The following is a 17,634-nucleotide window of genomic DNA, read 5'->3' as shown; positions in this document are numbered from 1 at the left end:
TCGGCCCAAATAGCAAGCGAGCTGGTCCTCTCTTGACCCGACAGCTCCCGCGGGCTTGCCAAAAAAACGCACCGTTTGGATCGTCTCGGTCGCCCAAAAACCCTAAACCCCTGTGCTTTGTGCACATTCATTTTTCAATCAACCTAAGACCACACACGTAAGCTGAAGCTTTCTCTGTTTCTTTGTAAAACGCCTGAGAGAGAGAGAGAGAGAGAGAGAGAGAGAGAGAGGGAGGGAGAGAGAAGAAGAAGAAGAAGAAGAAGAAACAGAATGGGAATATTCGAGCCGTTCAGAGCAATCGGATACATAACAAGCGGTGTACCTTTCTCTGTACAACGATTGGGCACCGAGACCTTCGTTACCGTCAGTGTTGGAAAGGCCTTTCAGATATACAATGTATATATTATGTATCTTTATATTTTTAAATTTTAATATATACATGTGTATTTTTTTGAGTTGCGTTTTATAACTTTTTCTTATCGAAAAAGATGAAATTTTCAATTAATGTTTGAATTCATTGCTTCTATTTCAGTGTGCGAAGCTCAATTTGGTGCTAGTTGGTATGTTTTTTTTTTTTTTTTTTTTTTGACCTTGTTATTATTATTTTTTTCCCAAATTATTATTATTATTATTATTATTATTATTATTTTTTAAATAAGACGTTTTCATCTGAAATGTTTTCTGTATAGGTCCTCAACTGCCAAAGAAGATTAGAGCTCTGGCTTCTTACCGCGAGCTGACATTTGCTGCATATGGGAATGATATAGCTGTTTTTAAGCGTGCTCACCAGGTACCCTTGTTATTTGGATATGTACATATAGTTTTTTGATATCATAGAATCTTTTTCAGTCAACAATATAAGAGCTTTAATGGTTTAGCGGCTTGTTGGAGGTCTTTTTTAGTTTGAACGAATTAGAAATATCAAGTTCATAACTTTCGGGCAGAGTGTTTTAGTGTGTCTGTTCTTAGATTAGAAGCATTTGATGCACTAAAACTTCAACTGCATCCTTCATAATTTTGAAGGTAGCAACTTGGAGCAGGCATAGAGCGAAGGTCAATTCTTTGCTATTATTCGGAGACCACATCCTAAGTGTTGATGTTGAAGGCAATCTTTTTATCTGGGCATTCAAGGGAGTTGAACAGAATCTTGCTCCAAATGGACATATCATGCTAGATAACTACTTCACTCCTAGCTGCATAATGCATCCTGATACTTACCTTAACAAGGTACGCTCTCTGTTCTATGAATTTTTTATTTATTTACTTATTTTTTCTCTTTGGCAGCAATTTGACATTACCATTTTCGGAAATTTCCTTTTCTTTCCAATCTAAGAACAAACACTTATGGTGAGACCTGGAAACAGATTATTATTGGGAGTCAGGAAGGTTCTCTACAGCTTTGGAACATCAGCACAAAGAAAAAAATCTACGAATTTAAGGGATGGAATTCTTCTATCTCCAGCTGTGTTCCATCTCCTGCACTAGATGTTGTAGGAGTTGGTTGTGCTGATGGAAAGATTCACGTTCACAATATCCGTTATGATGAAGAGGTTGTTACATTTACTCATTCTACAAGAGGCGCTGTCACTGCCTTATCTTTCTGCACAGGTAATTAAAAATAGCATGGGAAAGATGATTGTGCTAATTATGTTAACCTGGCAGTTGTCTAACTGCTCTGAGCTTACACTTATTTGTTCTTCTTTTTTAGATGGACAGCCTCTTCTGGCCTCTGGTGGTTCATCTGGTGTCATATCCATATGGAATCTTGAGAAAAGAAGGCTTCAAGCAGTTATAAAAGAGGCCCATGATGGTCCAATACTCTCACTCCACTTTTTGGCCAATGAGCCTGTTTTAATGAGTTCAGCATCAGACAATTCAATTAAAGTGAGTAGTCAGTTATTCGGTTTTATTGTGCATTTAATTATTTCTCTAACCTACTTTGGGTAGAAAATACTAGAAGCTGAACCTAGTTTTATGATGAATTTTGCCTTAAATTGAAGATCTTGTAATGGTTACTCTACCAAGATACACTTTCCTTATGGCTATAGAATAAATTGCACCTCACCTTCCAGTCATTCTTCGCAGATGTGGATTTTTGACACAAGTGATGGAGATCCTCGTCTTTTGCGATTCCGAAGAGGGCATAGTGCTCCTCCACAATGCATCAGGTATTGATGCTTTTCCGTTGGTTAAGTTTATGTCACGACTTTTTGTTAGGAAAATTTGTTGCATTTCCATCTGGCATCCTTTCTAGGTATTTAAAGATTCATTCATTTATGCAGGTTCTATGCCAATGGGAGACACATTCTATCTGCTGGTCAGGATCGAGCCTTCCGTCTTTTTTCTATAATCCAGGTTTGGTTATCTGTACCTAACATATTATTTTGTTTCAAGGACTTCATTTAAAGATTAGTTTTTGTTGGATAACTTGTTTTCCTTCAACTCTTAGATACCATTTTTGTGTTTACTTCTTGTTAAATTCGTATATGCTGAAAAATTCATCACTGTGAATCTACCTGATTTGATGAGTACAAAGTAGGAATATGTGATTCCGTGCAAGAACTTTAAACAGTTTGCAACCAACTCCTTTAACTGCTTGTGGTTCTTCCTGTCTGTTTAAAATGTTGGTAGTCAATACAATGATTTAAATATTTACTTTTGTTATTGGTTTTAGCCTGTTGGTCATGTTGCTGTAATCCTTACTACTTGTAGAATTGGAATTCTGGTATCTTCAGATCTTGGTTATTATTCCACTGTTTATTTTGTCAACTGAACAGTTGTTCTATTTTTGCTTATATAACTCTTATTTATTTAAATTTACCTGGTGCAAATAGGATCAACAAAGTAGAGAGCTTTCTCAACGCCATGTTACGAAACGAGCCAAGAAACTAAAAGTGAAGGTATGACTGTGTAATAGGTTTCTGCCCTTATTTTATGGCAATGTGCTTGGATAGTACCTTCAACCTTCATATTCTTAAACCTTGGATATGTAAATTTTTCGTGGATCAGCTACTTTAATTCTAATGCATTTATTTTTCAGGAAGAGGAGATAAAACTGAAGCCTGTTATTGCTTTTGATAGTGGTAACATCTTCTTCCTTTAGGAGTGTAATTAACTCAACTTTTATGAGAACATGTTTTCCAAATAAACTATATTCAGAAGTCTGAAATTGCATAATTAGAAACTAACGCATTGTGGATTTTTCTTTATACATTAATGGTTTCTTATATATATATATATATGTGTGTGTGTGTGTGTGTGTGTTTATTGTTTCCTGATTGAAATCAAACAGCGGAAATTAGAGAGCGAGATTGGTGCAATGTTGTTACATGTCATATGGATACTGAGCAGGCATATGTATGGAGACTTCAAAACTTTGTTCTAGGAGAGCATGTTCTAAAACCATGTCCAGAAAATCCAACACCTGTTAAGGTTGGACTTTTTGATATATTTCACATTTCTATTACTCATTTTTGTTATTCTGATGGTCTATATTTACTTTGAGCATATAAAAGGGGTCTATATATACATGATAAAGAAACCTATTTCTTTGGATCTTTTCCTTCTTTCTGGTTGAATCTAATGTCTTAACTGTAGTGCTTTCTGATATTTGAGAATTCATGTGTCTCTTCAAAAATAACAAATGCATCAATATCCAATCCAGTGGTGTTGTGATAGGAATTTAGAAGCTTGTTCATATATCTTATAGAAAGTTGTACGTTTTCCAGGCTTGTGCCATCAGTGCATGTGGCAATTTTGCATTACTTGGAACAGCAGGTGGTTGGATTGAGCGATTTAACCTTCAATCAGGAATCAGCCGAGGCAGTTACCTAGACTCTTCAGAGAGAAGAAGCTGTGCTCATGATGGGGAAGTTGTTGGAATTGCTTGTGATTCAACAAATACTCTAATAATAAGTGCTGGGTATCATGGAGATATAAAGGTTTATGTTTTCTAGCCTGTTATTTAGATGTATTATGGTTTTGCATGTAGATGTGTTTATGCTAATGTAGGTTCTCAGCTATGCTCTGTTCATATAAAGAAAGGAAAATGGATTTAAGTTTGGCCTGGAGGTTTTGTTTCTCAAATGTCTTGATGTGCAGGTATGGGATTTCAAGGGCCGTGAACTAAAATCCAGATGGGAAGTTGGTTGTTCTCTTGTCAAGATTGTTTTCAATCGTTTGAATGGTAATTTATGTTTGATTGGATTTGATTTTTATTTTGTTAGATGGTATTGCATAGCTGTTTGCCCTTTGGAACACAACTTTTAATTTCATACTAACGTTCAGGTCTTTTGGCTACTGTGGCTGATGATTTGATTATTCGCTTATTTGATGTTGTGGCATTGAGAATGGTTCGAAAATTTGAAGGTCATACAGATCGTGTTACAGACATGTGTTTCAGTGAGGATGGGAAATGGCTTTTATCATCCAGTATGGATGGAACGCTTCGAATTTGGGATGTTATTTTAGCAAGGCAAATAGATGCAATACATGTTGATGTGTCTGTTACAGCATTGTCTCTCTCACCAAATATGGATATTTTAGCAACCACTCATGTTGATCAAAATGGCGTCTATTTATGGTAAGGCTATAGTTCAATGTCTTAAGTTCTTGTTCAAATGCATTTCAAAATAAAGCTAGGCAATGTAGAATATTGGAGGTTGAAAGTTATCATTCCAATTGCTATTAGATTTCCATATTTGATCTGGTGATTTTTGCAACTATCCATATTTTGTCTTGTGATTTTCAACTATATACAAGAATAAAATATTAAATGGCAACAACTTTTAACAATGTGATGTGTGAAAGTCTATAGCATGTAGCTTTTAATACTTTTGTAATTGTATCTTTGTTGAAATTGGTGCTTATTTTGCAAGAAATTATCTAAGTGGCAATTTTGGCAGGGTAAACCAGTCGATGTTCTCGGGATCTTCAAATGTTGATTCCTATGCAAGTGGAAAGGAAGTTGTGAGTGTAAAGTTGCCATCTGTCTCCTCTACAAAAGGTTCTCAAGCTGAGGATTCTGATGAGCGTCCCATTTTGAGCAATCCACAACCTAAAGATGTGCCTTGTTTTCCAATTCATAATCAGCAAATCCCAGATCTCGTTACTCTCTCTTTATTGCCTAAGAGCCAGTGGCAGAGCTTGATCAATTTAGACATAATAAAGGTTGTCTTTCTACCACGAGTTATTTATTTTAATTCTGACTTGTGAGCCTTATTTATATTTAACTCATAGTTCATTTTATTGACATTCACTACTAAACCATATTTGGTTTGTGTCTTACCTCTGCAACGTCCAGGTGAGAAATAAACCAATTGAGCCACCAAAGAAACCTGAAAATGCTCCGTTCTTTTTGCCTACGCTACCAACAATTTCTGGAGAAATATCATTTAAACTTGGTGATTCAGAAAATGAGGAGGTAAAACAAGTAGAGGCGGAAAATCATGGGAGAAAATCAGACATATTATCATCCCAACTTTTGCATTTTCTTCAGTCGTGCTCTGAGACAAAAAAATGTAAGCCTATTTTCCTTTTAATATTTATTTGGATAATATGGAACCACGAATCATCTGAAAGGTTTCCTGGTCTTTGCATTTCATATTTTTACATGTTGCAGTTTCGACATTCACTGATTATATCAAAGGCTTGTCTCCATCAACTCTGGATATGGAGCTTCGAATGTTACAGATCATTGACGATGATGATCAGCAAGAATCTGAAGAAAGACCAGAGTTACATTCAATCCAGATGCTCCTGGATTATTTTATACACGAGGTTTCATGCAGGAACAATTTTGAGTTTGTACAGGCCGTCATCAGGTTGTTTCTGAAGGTATAGATTGATTTCCATATGGAATTCCCTCAAATGTGAATGTCAGTGGTGATTTGGCATGGGTGATTATGATTATGGTTGTATCTGAAGGATGAATCTTGTTTTCTTGTAGATCCATGGCGAAACCATTCGGCGTCAGCCAGGATTGCGGGAAAAGGCGAAGAGATTACTAGACATGCAATCCTCAGTATGGCATAGAGTAGACAAATTGTTCCAGAGTACTAGATGCATGATTACTTTTCTTAGCAATTCACAGCTTTAGGTGCCCCAAAATTTTTATGATGGTTGTGATTACATCTCACACCCATTTCAATTTTGTAATTTTGTATCTTTTTTTTTTTTTTTTTTTGGTTCATTTGGATCATAATATTGTTGTCAGTGTCGATTTTATCATATAAGAAAGCATAATTTAAGGCGTAATAGTAATTACCTCCATATTAACCACAAGTCTAAAATAGGGATGGGTCTAAATTAGGAGAATGGAAATACAAGAGTTAATTAACATACAAATATTTTTGTACTTTATTATTATTATTGTTATTTTTTACTCTAATCAAGTCGACCGTGTTTGCTTAAAATATGTACACAAATTAATATTACATGGTCTAACATTATGATTAACATAGTTCTTAGATACAGCATTTAGACGAAGAGATTGAGATGGTGTGGGTCCTTAGGATGATATCATGAGCACACGGTTGAGATATTGTCCAAGTGCCCATATGGGAAATATGTTTCTGTAGGCTGAATAAGTGATCATACAATTCTTGTTGAAGACTCCCATGATTTCCTATGATATTGATGTAGAAAGATTTTGTCATTTATGGTGTTTTTGATTACCAAATGGAGTAAGAAAATAAATATATAAAACATATATGTACCTGTTGTGGGAAATCTCCATGAGGGAATTGGGAACTGATCAAGAGCTTTGCTGCACGATGCAAAGGGGTTGGGTCTCTGTGAGGCTGGTTAGCTTCGATGAGAGCAAGCATAGCCCATGCTGTATTGACAATATGGGGTTTGTTTCCTTGCAGATTGGTGTAAACTCTGTCTTGGCAAGAAAGATAGCTCTCTCCCCAACCACCGCATGGGAGCTGCTTGGACAGTAGGAAATCGCATGCCCTTCTCATGCTGCTACATGTTTCGTATGTTTTTCCGGCCGCCGCCAGACCCTTTATTCCGAACCATGTGCCATACGTGTAGCACACTCCCCATGAACCGTACCTATTACATTTGCATTTATATTATAGGCAGGTATAAATAACTATATATGTTAATCACAATTAGCTATTCTAATAAACGAAAAATTGATCAACAAAAGAAGAGACAGTATGAGACCATGAGCCATCGGGTTGCTGTATGGAGCGTATGAAACGAGCAGCTTTGGCAATGCATGCTTGGATTTGTCTGGCGCGGTGAGCTGGATACTTGTTTGTGAATGCTTTCAGGCCTTGAATTGCTGCGGATGTGCATTCCACGTACTGATAGTCTATCATTATATCTTTGAATGTTTCTGTTGGGTTTATCATCTACAAATATTGCATATACAATATTAATATTATATTTTTTTACGTTGAAAGTATCCACTTTCATTCCATTCATTCATTCATTACTTGTTTATATCATCATCATATATATATATATATATATATATCAGAATTAATTAATTAAATACCTCCAACCAGTCGTATGATCTTGTCAGTTCATATGATGCGAATCCTCCATTCTCATTCTGCATCATCTCTTCACTCTTAGTTAATTATTATATATATATATATATATATAAATAACTTTTCCATTTGTATATTGTCTATTATTTTAATTGTGTGCAATATATATATGTAGACCTGCAGGGATAAAATGACATTAACAGCATCGTATAATCTGTCGGGGCCTATAGCTTCTCCAGCTTTCTCAGATGCCATACTTGATAACAACACTGCTGCCTGAAAATATTAATTGATATATTAGGTTGATATAATTCTACAATATATATATATATATATATATTAATTTGAAGGTGTAATTCAAATTTACCTTCAAAGCTTCGGCAGTACAATCAGAGACAGGCCAACCATTGTCTGGAGTTGAGAAGGGCCATCCACCCTTAGATATGTGTCGGAAACACTCACTCAGATTGTTACAGCTCTCTTTCTTAATCTTCAATTTTAAATCATTATTTAATTATTAATTTTTAATTAATCGATTAATCATATGTATGGTCGTCGACCGAATAATATTTAAGATTAGAGAGAGATAATGAATAAATTTACTTGTGTGTTTTTGATGAAATGGTGAGCCTTCTTTAGCATGGACCAATATTCTTCAACCTCCTGCAAGTTTGTTGCAAGGATTGCTTGAACAGCAAAAGCAACATCCCACAGTTGAGACCCATTGTATCCCTGTATATATTATATATTAATGATTTTGATATGTGATTGTGTGTATAAATATATAAATATATTGTATATATATATATTAATGATTTTGATATGTGTTCGTGTGCACAAATATATATATATATATATAATTATTATTCATCAATCAATTATTTAATTTAAATAATAGAAAGAACCTGCATTTTCATCCCATCTTCAGCAACCCAAAGGTAATCTTTGATTCTGGGGAGGTGACATTTGTATGCGTCTGAGTTAGGGTCCTCCACCCAACAACATATCATATTCAGAACCTGCCAATGTATGCATCTTGTTTATTTATTTATAATATATATTGTAAAATAAACAAAGAAAGAAATAAAATGAATAACTAGATCATATATGTAGAAAGAGAGAGAGGGAGGAGAGAGACCTTGCTGACAGGGCCAATGCAGAGATAATTAGTAGTTTGATCCTCATGGTGAATATGGTGCATTACAGCATCGAGAGCTTTTTGCCTGAGCTTAGACAAGGGCCACCGCATCAGAAGAGGCTCTCCAACCTTATGCAGACACCCCCATACTATGTCCTGTATCACTGGATGTGGATTGTACAAGTCTTCCTGCATATATAATAGTATTGCATGTCTAAATTTATTTAATATTGATAAACTAATATATATATACAGATATATTCATATATGTACACGAAAATAATGTGGTCAATAAAAATGAAATTTATATTAACTAATTTATTTTCATTTACATGTTAATTCTTTAGAAAAAGAAATTATTTGTCACATAAATAATGGGATCTACAATTTAAAAATAATAATTCAATATAGAAAATAAATCTTTTAAAGATAAGTATCTAAATTTTTATAAAATAATATAGATTTTATTTTTAAGACATATTTTTAATTTCCACTTTCGTATGTCTTAAAAATAAAAATAAACTAATAGATAGTTTTTAGAAAGAAAAAAAAAAACACACGTATATAAATATATATATATATATATATATAATATTCTCATCTGTGCATATATAACCATCAATAATTATGGAGCTTATTAATATTAAATTTGAAAGTATAAATATATAAAATACTTGCACTTTTCGTTATAATAAATTTTGCAACTTTACACGTATATCTACTAACCATTTCTGTATATATACTAAATCAAATTAATTACATATAAATTTATAAAATTAATTGAATTTGAAAAATGATCGCATATATATATATATATATACGTGGTACGATTATAAATAAGTTAATGAATAAAATAAAGAGTAAGTAAATTAGTGTTGAGATATCAGGTGATATGATATCCGGTATGAAGCCTAATTTGTTTGACAGGGAATGAAACCATCTGGAAAATGAACATTCTGAGTGGTTGAGATTGAGGTTGAGGTTTCCAGCCACTTGTTTTTACTTATCTTTTGTTCACAGATCGTCATCGTCGTCATCATCGTCATCATCATCATCATCATATAAATAGATATAGACGTATTAACTATATATATAGCTTAATTAATTAATACTGGCTATGATCTATTAGGAAAAGACTAGCTAATTAAACAAATAATATTGAAATAATTAAAAACAGGAAGAGAGACAATAAGTAGCAGCTGAATTTAATCGGTTTGTCCGTTTACCACTGTTGACTGACGAGTACTGGCCGCCCTTCTTATTGTGTGCATATCTAAAGCTCACTACATTATTGGTTAACTTTGAAAGTAAAGGGTTTAGTATGTGTACCTCTAATATATATAATATAGGTAGACTTTTTTTTAACTGGTAACTGTAAACAGGTTGACTTGGTGATCAATAGAGTGAAATAAATTTTGATATATATATATATATATATATATATGCATGTAATTATACATATAGTATAGTATATATTTATATACGCATGTAATTATACATATAGTATAGTATAGGGTACAAGATACGAGTAGCTACCTTAGCGCAAAGATATCTGGCATGGTCCCAGTGAATATGGTGATAGGGAAGGGTATAAAGCTCTCTCCTTAGCGACAAAACAATGGAGGTAATTGGTCCCACGAATCTCTTCCCATACAAATATGACATTGGCAGATATACCATTCGACAGTGACACCACATTCGTCCTGCGTATACAGGTATAAAGTGTGTACGTATATATATATATATAGAGAGAGAGAGAGAGAGAGATTCTATTTAATTAATCAATATTTAAGAGGTCAATGAACCTTGTAGCTAATTAGCAATATATAATTATCTACAAATGAATATTAATGATGGAGAGGAATAGAGAATAATAACCACCTGGGTGCATGGGAACAACATAAGGAAGAAGCCAGATTTCTGGGGGCAAGGGATTGTTGCCACTCCACTCGTATACTCCAAGCACCTAATTTTATACATAATTATATTATAATTACATACATGATCATGAATGATGATGATGATGATCATATATAATATATGATGGAGATATTAATAAATGAAAATTAATAATATATGAAAATGAAAATATAATTAATAATATATGAAAATGAAAAAATATATATATATTAAGTAATTTATATATACATAATCAATAATATTGGTGATGAGATCTGATCACGTACAGAAAGCCACATCTTTCCCCAAGGAGGAATGGAGGTGACTCCTCCTCGATGGAGAATCCATGACCTTGCTTTGGCCATGGCTTCATCATCCATCGCTTGTCCAAGCAATCTGAGTGCCACGTATGACAGCCCTGTGCTGAACATTATGCTCTCCCCTTCTATATGCAATCCCCATCCTCCATCTTTATTCTGTTTTTAATTGATGCATTCATATATTACATGCATATTAATTAAACAATTATGAATTAATGTTTGTTTGATGACAATTCATATATATATATATATATATATTAATAATGCAAAAGTATTTATATAATAAAATTTAATTATAAATTTGAAATTTGAAGAGCATAGGCAGAGATGTGGTTAGAAAATTAATAAATTATAAAATAAAGTAGTAGATACCTGATGGTTATATAGGTAGCGACAAATCTCGAGTTGATGTTGGTGTGGCAAGATTGTATGCAGGGCCCCCGTTACATGTAGACCAATTACCTACAATTTCATTCATTATTTGCTTTCATTTGTATTTTATTCATTTTTTCTTTATTATATGTAATATACCACACTATCAATTACCCCTCTCGTGCAATATTATGATGCTTCCCACAACTGCTTCCAATTATTTAGTTATTTGTTTACTTATTATTTAACCTCTATATATAGAAAACCCCCCGCCCTCTTTTAATATTATTATATATATATATATATATATATATATATTTGTTGGGTGTTTATCTTAATTGACCCCGTTTATAAAACTAATATTAATTTTTTTAATCACCAAATCAAGTTAGAATTCTTTTATAAGTTTTTTACGTGGATCCTCAATAATTAATTTTTTTTTTAAATATTGTATTATAGAGTTTGTAATTATTTTTTTCATCTAAACCTAGATAAATAATACATTTTTCATCTTATTTATACTGTATAATTTACTATACAAAGACAACAAATGAAAAATAATTTTTTTCTTCTCTTTGTTTTTGGTATATATTGACTTCAAATTTTTAATCTTTTATTTATTTATTTATTTATTTTTGTTTGCAATTTATTTTCATCCACATAAGGAAATTAGTAACTTTTACCACATAAGAAAATCAATAACTTGTGTTCTTTTTTCTTTTTTTTTTAAAAAAATTTCTACCCTTTTATTTAGAAGAAAATAACATTTTAAAAAAAAAATCGAATTGATTCACTTTTAGACGATTTTAAAGATTTTAAAAAATAAAAGGTGCTATTTTGATTTTTTTATGTTAATAAATTGATATGTGTTCGAATTAAAATATTATAAAAATTATATATAGTATTTTTTTTTTTGGTGAATAAAAAATTATATATAGTATTGCTATTACTAAACGTTGTACATTAAAATTTTTTGTAGTGAGTTTACCACATTTATATTCACATGTAAGAAATTATGAATGATTAAAAAAAAAAAAATTTGTGTGTTTGTGTGTAAATATATAAATATCTTAATTCCAAAGTTAATGTATACACAATCAATATTATATACACGAAGATGTTTATATATATATATATATATATATATATATAATACTATTTAAAATTAGAGAGGCATGTAGGGGAGAGTTGAGCACTCAACCAATGCATGGTCGAGTCACACAAAAAAGGCAAAGCTATTAATCTATATACGAAAGCAACCAGGAAAAATAAAAATAAAAAAGGGGATGGATAGAGAGAGGATCTGCGAAAGAAGGCTCTTCCCTTCTTCAGACGCTAAAACAATGAAGGCAAAAAAGGCACAATCAATAAAGATAGAGCCGGAGCCACCTTGGTTTTATTTATTTTTTGTGAAGTTGTTTTCGGTCAAATATTATATACTACTTTTTATAAATTTATTAACCAAATATATATGTAATGCTCTATCATTGTTGTATTGTATGCATATATATATATATATATAACACGTATTTATGGGTTAAAAACTAATAAAGTTGATTATGACTTAGAATTTATTTATTATGTATATACTTTCGAAGATGAAAAGAGAGCAAAGGAAGTGGGGGACCATATAAAAATGAAAATGATCGAGTATATATGTACAATTTTATTTTGTCTCAACAAACGAAAATGTTATAATTGTATACAATTATCTCTAAAACGCCCTTTTCTAGTTTGGAATTTTTTTACACTTGTATATGTATGTATGTATATATATATATATATGTTCAGGTCTTTCAATATCAATGAAAATGTGGAATAATAGTAACACGTCCAAATTCATCCACAATATAATAGCATATAATTAATATTTTTTTTGATAGATATATTAGTTTCCTAGTTCACATGATTCATATTAAATCACCAATATGACTTCGACTATCTATCACTAAAACCAATGAAAAAAGGGGGACCATTAATACATACATTTAATTATTCTATATACTTTACCTTCAAACAATTAAATAATTATTCTGAAAGCTTAAATTTTAGCCGGACTTAATTGGGTCTATAGTAAATTTAAATTTCTATCTTTATGTATAATGTATTTATTCGACCAAAAATATGTATATATTATATTTATATATTAATATATATTGCACTCAATCTTTGTCAGAAGAAAACTTCATATATAATTAAATTCATATTAAATTATTTTGGATAAAAAAAGATGCTTTATAAATTATGCCACAAAAATCATAGTCAAAGAAGTAGCCAAAAACTATGCAATTTCTAATTAATCGTTATACGGACTTAAATTAAATTGAATTAAGCCTCTATGCTAGTTGCTAGAAAGAATTGAAGATGCTTCAAATTAACTCGATCCTTTTTTCCTTCTACTTGTCGTTGTATATAGTATAATTAATGTCCCTCTTTTGGGGACGTCCATGCAAAATCATATGTAGCCTATGGCTAAACATGGGGTTCTAAAATGGAGTTATAGATTTAGTACTTAATCAGTCTAGGCTTTAATCTCACACATTAATAATTTAGGAAATAAGGATCGAGCAAAGATATTTCTTAAAATAAAAAATGGAGCAAAGAGAAGCGTGTATAATTAATTTTTTTTAATAATAGTAGATATATGAAAAAATATATACTTATTTTATAAGTGAGGAAAATTGTTTGAAGTATTTCGCTGAATTTAATTTGGTTATTATATGTGTGTGTGTGTTCAAAACCGTACTTACGTGTTTATTGTCATGTCAATGTGTTATATATATAATAAATATAAATATTTGATATTGTCATGTCAATGTTTTATACATATATAATAAATAAAAATATTTGAATAACAAACACTATTATTTAGAAGATATCATAAAGAATATTATATAAATATAAAACAAAGAAGTGTACAGTATGGTCTTACCAGAGCAGGTAGAAGAAACAAAGGGCCTGCATAGTCACCAGGCCAAAATCCATCGTCACACTGCAAAGTTGAGTAGAATCTCAAGGCTCTTCCCAGTGTAGCTGCCACCGTTTCATCATCCATTGATTCTTCTTCATTACTTTTTCTTACTACTTTCATCATCTCCTTCTCCTTCTCATTCTCATTCTCATCCATCCCAAACCCCTTCGCCTTTGCAAACTGTAAATATTATACATACATATATGTATATATATGTACTTTCTTTCTCTAATTAATTAATGAAAAAACAAATAATTATAGATGATATTAAAATCATGATATTGATGCAGGATCATAAGGTAGGATCACCTGGAGTCTCATTAAAAGGTCAGAACTTTGTTTGGCCTGAAAGCGATTCTTATGAAACTCACGGCGAGCCATGTCCACTTGAGCTCTCTCTCGGGGTGTTCCAAGATTTGGGTCAAACTCCCAGTACTGCCTTCCTATATGATTATTCACACTTTTAACCCTACCCTTCTCCTCCTCATGATTGCCTTCCGAAACCTTCAGCCTCCACATTTTTCTTTTAAATATTATTTCTATATTTTGTTTTATATATATATATATATATATACACACACACACTCCTGCTGGCCCTGGCTGCGTGCAAATAATTTCAATACATATATTATATACATAAATGAATTCACATATAATTCATTTAATTAGACATAACGAGCAACTAATTAATTATATACTTAATCATCTCATCATCATGATCATCATCGATCTAGCTAGTAATGATAAAATATACATGATCAGTAACAATTATAGCATAAACAGAGTCACTACCAGTTGCAAGTACTTAATAAATTCTACACACCATCTCACCAACTAATATAAAATCATCATGAGGATGCATGGCACCGGTAAAAATTAATGATGGATGCTGCATGTGTTTAATTAGTTAGATAAATCATATACTAAACTGAAAAATGATCTCTATGTATATATATATATATATTTAAGTGAAAATTATTGCATGGGATAACTGCGAACTACCTTTAATTCCACCACGAAATTAAACTCTCTCTCTCTCTCTGTGTGGAGCTGGATTTTGCTTCCCAACACCAAACACCTTTTCTTTTTTCCTTTTTTTTCTGTTTTTTTCCTTTTAATGATGAAGTGGTGAGTAAGTGGAATGCCATCCTTATATAGACAAATTTGAGATGGCAGAATTATAAAAAAAAACCCACCACACGAAGTCCTCTTTAAAATATTTTGTTTGCTTTAATTTTGTCGGATAGCAAAAGCATAGATGCACGGTGTACACCCTTTTAAAATCCAATCTCTCTTTTTCCTCTTCTACCAACTGTTGAGCCGCCTCAATAATAAACTTACTGGGCTCGCGGGCTTCGACATGAACAGATTTGGGCTTCAACTTCAACAAATCAAGATATATTTCATTTGGGCCAGATGAAGTTTTTGTACTAATTATTTGACTCTTGAGATTTTGAAAATCATAACGAGCACCTTATCAAGATGTAAATGATATTATTCCAAGATGTATGAATAAAATGATTGAGGAGAATAATAATGACTTTTTAAAACTTAAAAAAAAAGAAAAGAAAAGGTTGATGATTTTTTTTTAAAATAAAAAAGATCAAATTGTATTCAATTTTAATTAATCTCATAAATTAAGGGGGGCTTTGAGTCAAGAGCCAAATGGAATAGATAATGTGAACAATGAGTAGAGCAACAATTCAAATGCAATTGAGTTTTGTTATTTATCACTACTAATGATAAGTACCAATCAAACCCACACTAAAATGACAAATATTACTAATTGAATGCATTTAATTATGTAGTGACTTTTTATATTAAAAATTTGTTAGAAAGAATTAGGGTGGATTAAGTATATTATATCAAATGATCTACAAAAACAAAAGATCAAAGGGATTAAACTTTAATCAACAACCATAAAATATAAAAATGATAACAATAATAATAATAAAAAAAAAGTTGATATTTTAGAATAATTAAAAAAAAAAACCAGTAAATGGATCAAGTTTAAAGTGAGACTCTATATACTTAAAATAAAATTTTCCCTATTTAAGTGCTCATGGTTTTATGGCAATTATTTTGCAAAATACAAATGTTTGTGTTGATGATAGTGGCATTCCAGATTAACAAGATAATCGAACCAAATCAACTTGTACTCTCACTATATTTTATCCAACACTTATAATCTTTAGTATTGAATGAAAATTAAATAGATATAAATTTATTTATAGAGTTAATTAAAATGTATGTAACCAAGAGACACATACAATCATAAAGACACTTTTTTAAATAATGAATATATATCTTTCTAAGTGTAATAACATATATGAAAAAGATGTAACTTTTAACTTGTGAAACGAAAAAAAAAACACCTTTTAAATTTCCATTTAATTTTGAAAATTTTAATTAATGTCAATAAAATATTTTCAACAAAAGTTAACGTGAACAAAAAAAAGAAAAGAACTTTTTAGAAAAAGTAATTAAATTGCTATATAGTTTATATATCAAATTAACACTGAAAATAATTGGGTAGAAATAATTAGGTGGTTTTAGAACCGCATGGTTTCTTAAAACAAAACATATGCTATGGACCCTCATACAAGATGTGATATATATATATATATATATATAAATTTTTTTTTTTTTGTTTGGTGAGAGGGGCTGCATGCTCCGCTACACTCGCTATTGATACTCCAATCACGTTCGAGTAAGGAGAAATACTAGTTCTGGATGCAATTAAGTCGGTTGGGCTTTGGAGAGAGATAGGGCCACCGTCAGATTCTGATTTTCTGGTTATAATGTGATTCAGAGAACAAAAGGACATTGGTACTCAATCAAATCAACAATCATCAAAAGTGGTGATGGTCCCTCTCACATCCCTAAAGAAAAAAGTCTAAAAACGGTGAACTGCTTCCGTCTCATCTGCGGACTTTTACTCTCTCACGTCTCTCTCTTGGTCGACAATTTAAAGTTGTTGTATAAAATACCATACAATTATTATTTAGTTTTTAAATTGTTTCATTTTATTTTTTTTAAATAATAAGCTATGATAACACAAAGCAAAAAATATTATTAACAATAAGGAACACAAGAGCTTTTAATTTTATGTGATGTGAAGTTCCGAATAACTTGCTTTTATTTATTATAATAATTATGAGACCAAACCTGTTTTTCTTTATTTGGTTATTTATTATAATAATTATGAAGCCAACCTGTTTTCTTTATCTGGTTATCGATATTAATTATGAAACCAACCTTTTTTTTTTTTTTTTTAATATTTGGGTCCAACCAGAAAAGAAAGAATATAGATAACTTTAGTAGGTGAAGTCACATGCATGAATGCTCATACCCTCTTGCTTTTCGACCGCCAATTGCCCATTAATTTCTCCTCCTCATCTAGTGCTTTTAAATTTTATTCATATTTAT

The 17,634-nt window shown here is 31.4% G+C and overlaps 2 protein-coding genes across 2 annotated transcripts; one reads left to right on the top strand and one right to left on the bottom strand.

Moving 5' to 3' along the window:
• The first annotated feature begins 50 nt into the window (after positions 1-50).
• LOC107417678 (uncharacterized) lies at positions 51-6,260 on the top strand. The gene is made up of 18 exons (XM_016026311.4): positions 51-396; positions 533-560; positions 690-790; positions 1,024-1,227; positions 1,365-1,608; positions 1,709-1,884; positions 2,086-2,168; positions 2,283-2,355; positions 2,835-2,900; positions 3,041-3,083; positions 3,293-3,432; positions 3,729-3,941; positions 4,102-4,186; positions 4,288-4,582; positions 4,905-5,169; positions 5,303-5,519; positions 5,621-5,835; positions 5,948-6,260. Exons 1-18 carry the CDS (start codon positions 271-273, stop codon positions 6,095-6,097), a joined length of 2,724 nt encoding a protein of 907 aa, XP_015881797.3. The 5' UTR covers positions 51-270; the 3' UTR covers positions 6,098-6,260.
• On the bottom strand, positions 6,157-14,730 carry LOC107417572 (cycloartenol synthase). Its single transcript, XM_048473985.2, has 15 exons — positions 14,515-14,730; positions 14,167-14,385; positions 11,235-11,324; positions 10,830-11,018; positions 10,525-10,609; positions 10,180-10,346; positions 8,644-8,832; positions 8,411-8,524; positions 8,109-8,237; positions 7,873-7,995; positions 7,683-7,781; positions 7,511-7,567; positions 7,174-7,364; positions 6,717-7,059; positions 6,157-6,625 (listed from the first exon to the last, which is right to left on the bottom strand). Exons 1-15 carry the CDS (start codon positions 14,722-14,724, stop codon positions 6,509-6,511), a joined length of 2,322 nt encoding a protein of 773 aa, XP_048329942.2. The 5' UTR covers positions 14,725-14,730; the 3' UTR covers positions 6,157-6,508.
• Between the last annotated feature and the right edge of the window lie 2,904 nt (positions 14,731-17,634).

The sequence above is a fragment of the Ziziphus jujuba genome, chromosome 2 (genome assembly GCF_031755915.1).
Source record: "Ziziphus jujuba cultivar Dongzao chromosome 2, ASM3175591v1".
Lineage (NCBI taxonomy): Eukaryota > Viridiplantae > Streptophyta > Magnoliopsida > Rosales > Rhamnaceae > Ziziphus > Ziziphus jujuba.
Note: the sequence above shows the minus strand (reverse complement) of the source record. Positions and strands in the feature narration are given on the sequence as shown.

Coding starts and splice junctions, on each gene's coding strand:
- LOC107417678 (XM_016026311.4), top strand. CDS start 271: ATGGGAATATTCGAGCCGTTCAGAGCAATCGGATACATAACAAGCGGT. Junction 1,228..1,364: donor CTGATACTTACCTTAACAAG/GTACGCTCTCTG, acceptor ACCTGGAAACAG/ATTATTATTGGGAGTCAGGA. Junction 2,356..2,834: donor GTCTTTTTTCTATAATCCAG/GTTTGGTTATCT, acceptor TGGTGCAAATAG/GATCAACAAAGTAGAGAGCT.
- LOC107417572 (XM_048473985.2), bottom strand. CDS start 14,724: ATGTGGAGGCTGAAGGTTTCGGAAGGCAATCATGAGGAGGAGAAGGGT. Junction 7,996..8,108: donor ATTTCATCAAAAACACACAA/GTAAATTTATTC, acceptor TTAAAATTGAAG/ATTAAGAAAGAGAGCTGTAA. Junction 7,568..7,682: donor ATGTCATTTTATCCCTGCAG/GTCTACATATAT, acceptor GAGATGATGCAG/AATGAGAATGGAGGATTCGC.